The sequence below is a fragment of the Palaemon carinicauda genome, chromosome 41 (genome assembly GCF_036898095.1).
Source record: "Palaemon carinicauda isolate YSFRI2023 chromosome 41, ASM3689809v2, whole genome shotgun sequence".
Taxonomy (NCBI): Eukaryota; Metazoa; Arthropoda; class Malacostraca; order Decapoda; family Palaemonidae; genus Palaemon; species Palaemon carinicauda.
In genome coordinates this window covers 49,410,682-49,415,681 of record NC_090765.1, presented here as the reverse complement: position 1 = coordinate 49,415,681, position 5,000 = coordinate 49,410,682, and the positions used below count along the sequence as shown (strand labels likewise).

Sequence of the window (5,000 nt, the reverse complement as noted above, 5' to 3'; positions counted from 1 at the left end):
ATATATATATATATACAGTATCTATACATATACACACACACACACACACACATATATATATATATATATATATAATATGTGTGCATGTGTGTGTAGTAACAATAATGGATCTCTCAACAGCTGTGACTATTGTGAGAAAAGTTTACTTTAACTCGCTTACAAATTCTAAGATTACAAACAAATGTATATATGATTTATGTAGTCTTATAATTCCATATTTGGGAACAATTCTAAAACCGCTTAAATATTTGGGTGAAATTCTCAAACAGAAAGTTTTTTAGTCAGTGACCAAACAGAAGATTAAGTCTCCAAAGACTGTAGAAGGGAAAAGATTCGAGAAAATTTTAGTCATATTCATATCCAATGTGTTCTCGTGAAAAGTCTACTTAATGTTGCATTCTTAATATAGAACAGATTTATGCCACTGATTGATGTCGCAGATTCACCGATGGGCCGTAAAACAAGGCGTGGTTCGTTCGTTTGTTTGTTTTAGATTGACCCAGTATTTCGAGTGGGTCCTGGATTGACCATGCACCAACTGTGCAGGCCACGGGCTCTTGCGTTGGCAGCCAGTATGGGGGATAAAATAAGGCAAAAGGCGCGGTCTTATAATGCTCTCATTTATATTAAAGACCGTTTGTAGTACGCAGCTTAAAGGTTTAAATGTTGCTCGTGAATGACAGAGCCAAGGGGCAGTGACAATGCCCTAGAGACTAACCATATATCCATATGATCAGCTTCCAAAGGCACTCTCTATCAAGCTAGGATCAGGGAAGTTCAGGGAATGGCTGCTGGTGACTCGGCAGGTAAACCTATAGGCTCCCCAAAATCAGCCATTCCTAGCTTACAAGAGCGGTGAGGTTGCAGACACTAAAAGATGCTATTGAGCTTGATCGTAACTCGAACACCAATCCGGCAGATCGCCAGACAGGGACGTTTCCAATAGACTACCACAAACTTGTAAAATTGATAAGAATGAAAAATTTAAAATGGAAAGATTTTACCTAGAGGAGGAGGACTGGGAATAACATTCTTTAGTAAATGATTATTGATGTGCTGTACTTATCATTGTAAACAAAATAGTTCCTCTTTCATCCTCCAGGTATACCCAGGCTATCTGTCGTGGTTGTTGAAAAAGAACTGCCCATACACTAATGTCATCGCCAAAGTTCTTGAGACCCTCGTTGAAGCTGGTTTTGTGGACCATCTGTACATGAAACACATGGCTAAGACCCTACCAAAGGACAATGCATCTCAAAATAAGGTGAGTTCCAATGCATAGCTCCTTGATTTCAAATTATAGATTTGTAAAACTTTGCAAAACTTTGGTCAAATTTACAAATTTGACGAAGCTGATTCTTTTTAGAATAATTAGATAACAAAATACACAACAAGCTGATCACTTTTAGTTACTACTATTAATTGAATCCTATTACTAGTCAGATGAAAGGGTAATGATATGATTTTTTGTCTGCAATTGAATGCACGGAAGACTATAATATTAAATTTAGGTGTCTAAGCATAGTTGAACTCCTTTAATTAATCAAAACAATTTGAAAAACTCCCTAAATTTCTTCATTTTATTTTTTTTCTCCTACACAGATTTCGAAGGGAAAATCTCTTCAGATAGGGCAGCTACTTGGGGCTTTTATGCTCTGGGGAATTGGAGGAGGAGTGGCAACAATCATCTTCGCCTTTGAATGCATTGCTAAACACCTAAAATAGGGTTTCCTGATGTTGCTTGATATACTTGCAATAATATAAATCTAATTAATAAATGTATGTTTCCCAAGATATTGAAGGATTACCAAAATAAACGTCCTGCAACCAGCAAATCTTATGTTTAACCTGACGGATCTTTTAAATCTACTTTTGTCAGACACAGGAAATTCTCTATAAACCTTAGCCAATATAATATTAAAAATGTGAAAATCCAAATTCTCTAAAACCCCTTTCACATACTTTTGATGGATTTAGTGAAAGAAAACAAAATAAAAATATATATCAATATCACTAAAACAGTAAATAATCTTGAAATAAAAGCACTACGTTTGAATTCATGTTCTTTCATTGTAGGATTTATGTGTTACTCTCTTAATGGCATAGGATAACTATTTACTTACTGATCTGGTAGTTATGCACCAATAAGATCAACATTTCTTGAAATTAAAAGTTAGCAATAATTTTATTACTTTAAAAGTTTCAATTGATGAATATATACACACACACACATACATATATATATATATATATATATATATATATATATATATAATATATATATATATATATATAATATATATTATACATATATAAATATATATATATGTATATATATGCATATATATGTAAATATATATATACACACACACACACACACACATATATATATATATATATATATATATATATATATACATATATATATATATATATATATACATATATATATATATATATATATATATATATATATATATATATATATATATAAATATATATACATATGTGTGTGTGCGCGCGCGCGTGTACGTATGTATGTCTACTGTATATTACTGTATATTATCATATTTATCATCACTAACCAATGTACAACAATCAATATGAAAACAGAATGCTACATGTTCGAGGGTTCCAGCAGGGAAAGCAGCACAGTGAGGAAAGGAAATAGAGAAGTATTGAATAAAAAACAAATGGTATATAACAAATATATTAAGAACAGTAAAAAAAGTTAAAATTTGTCAGCCGTTCATAAACTACGGAAGGAAACATATGTGAACCTGTTCGACAGTAAAGCATTTGAAGATCCATCGAATCAACTACCAGACTAGGAAGATCATTCCACAATCTGGTCACAGCTGGAATAAAATTTCTGGAATACTACGTAGTATTTAGCTTTAAGATAGAAATGTCAAGACTTAGAACTAACTGTGAAACTAATATTACGTTCTGTACAAGAATTCACAGTATGGGAAGATCTAAATTCAAAGGAAAAGTCATATGCAACAGGCATAAAGGACTAGGAAACGTGAGTATTTCAGCAGATCGCAACTTTTGTCCAACTAATTAAGATGGCAGTCAGCAGCTGAAGACCAGACAGCGCAATAATAAAGAAAATGATAAAAAAAAAAATCTCAAAATAATTTCTTAATATGCCAAGTTTTTGTTCAATAGAATGTTTGAATTGACGAATATACTGTATATATATATATATATATATATATATATATATATATATATATATAGACACACACACACACACACATATATATACATATATATATATATATATATATATATATATATATACATATATATCTCCATATCCATATAAATATGTATACCTTTGTTTGTATATATATGTATATATATATAAATATATATATATATATATATATATATATATATATATATATATATATATATATATATATACCTGAGAATGGTAAAAAGAAGTAGAATACTCTTCCAGAACTGTAATTTCATCGATAAGATCTGAGTTCCAAGACCCGTGGCGATATTTATAGTGCCTCTTACCTTAATCATGGCGGATTCTATCATATGACCTTTAAACTAACAATTGTTAATACAATCTATATATGACGAATTCCAGCCGATACGATATTTCAAGTTATTCATATGATTAAGAGGGCATGATTTTTTTTTTTGGCCGTACCTTTCTGACCTTACACGTTACGTTATTCTGAGAAAAAGATCTAGTTACTGATATCTGGATTTTTTCTTTATATTACCTAACAGCTTATGATTGTATTATGATAGTTTAAAACAAACAGATTAGTCCATCGCAGTCTCGTATAACTCTGATTATGCCAAGATACGAGATTTCAATTCTACGCCTATATAATTCTAGGCTTAACCTGTACAACCGATGAAAGATTTGGTTATATTTGTAATTAAAAAAAAAAAAAATCTTAAACGAGTGGTTGGGGTATGATAAATACAAGAACGGATTATTTAAAATTTATGTTTATTTATCCTGGGGAACAAATCTCTAGCGGTTGTAAAAAATATAATTTCAAACTGAACCTAATTTAACCGAGATATCATCATAACTAGAAAGTGACTTGAGGGTAAACTCGGGCACACTGTTCTATCTAGCTTCTCTTCCTCTTGTTTTGTTAAGTTTTTATAGTTTATATAGGAGATATTTATTTCAATATTTTTACTGATCTTAAAACATTTTATCTTTTCTTGTTTCCTTTCCTCACTGAGCTATTTTCCCTGTTGGGGCCCCTGGGCTTATAGCATCCTGCTTTTCCAACTAGGGTTTTAGCTTAGCATTTAATAATAATAATAATAATAATAATAATAATAATAATAATAATAATAATAATAATAAAGGATAACGCAGGAGTGGGATCTATATAAGATAGTAAATTACACTCTGTTATATTTGTAATGGTTATGAGTTTATGACATCTAAGAACATAATTTTATAGTCTGTTCTTCATTCTACCATAAGCTTTGCATAGGCCCATGAACAAAAAAACACGGCTTTATCTCTTTACTTTTTAAACTTTTCACGTAGAAGTTTCATACCATACATCCTTTTGTTAGTCTAAATTCCAACTATTCTTCTCTTTCCAATGAGGATTTTCTCCATGAAGATCCTACTGTACACTCTCTCTGTTATATCTAACAATATTACGAATTTCAAATACACACCTCTCTATATGCTATCATCATCATCATCATCATCATCTCCCGCGCCTATTGACGAAATGGCATCGGTTAGATTTCGCCAGTCGTCTATATCACAATGGAATTATCATCCTTCCTATGGAACATTTCCCTGATCCAGACATCCCTTACAAATCCTAGTCAGCCAAATCCACGCTGTCACCACCATGCTACTGCATCTCATTTTTAATACAATCTACTCTTTGCATTTTTTTTCGAAACTCTTAACCGCCATATTTGTATCCTCAGCAGTCAGTGCCACTTGCTTTTCATACACTTTCATAATTCAAATCAAGTTC

The 5,000-nt window shown here is 31.4% G+C and overlaps 2 protein-coding genes across 3 annotated transcripts in view; one reads left to right on the top strand and one right to left on the bottom strand.

Annotated features, from left to right (window-relative positions):
* The window catches only part of LOC137632420 (glutamate receptor ionotropic, delta-2-like), an 18,226-nt gene extending 16,418 nt beyond the window's left edge, over positions 1-1,808 (top strand). The window contains exons 7-8 of the mRNA XM_068364352.1: positions 1,103-1,264; positions 1,603-1,808. Coding sequence (XP_068220453.1) covers positions 1,103-1,264; positions 1,603-1,725 — 285 coding nt within the window. The 3' untranslated portion in view covers positions 1,726-1,808. The remainder of the gene's footprint in view (positions 1-1,102; positions 1,265-1,602) is intronic.
* Positions 1-5,000, bottom strand: part of LOC137632617 (polyamine-transporting ATPase 13A3-like) — a 236,480-nt gene that overhangs the window by 185,829 nt on the left and 45,651 nt on the right. The gene's annotated exons all lie outside the window — the stretch shown is intronic.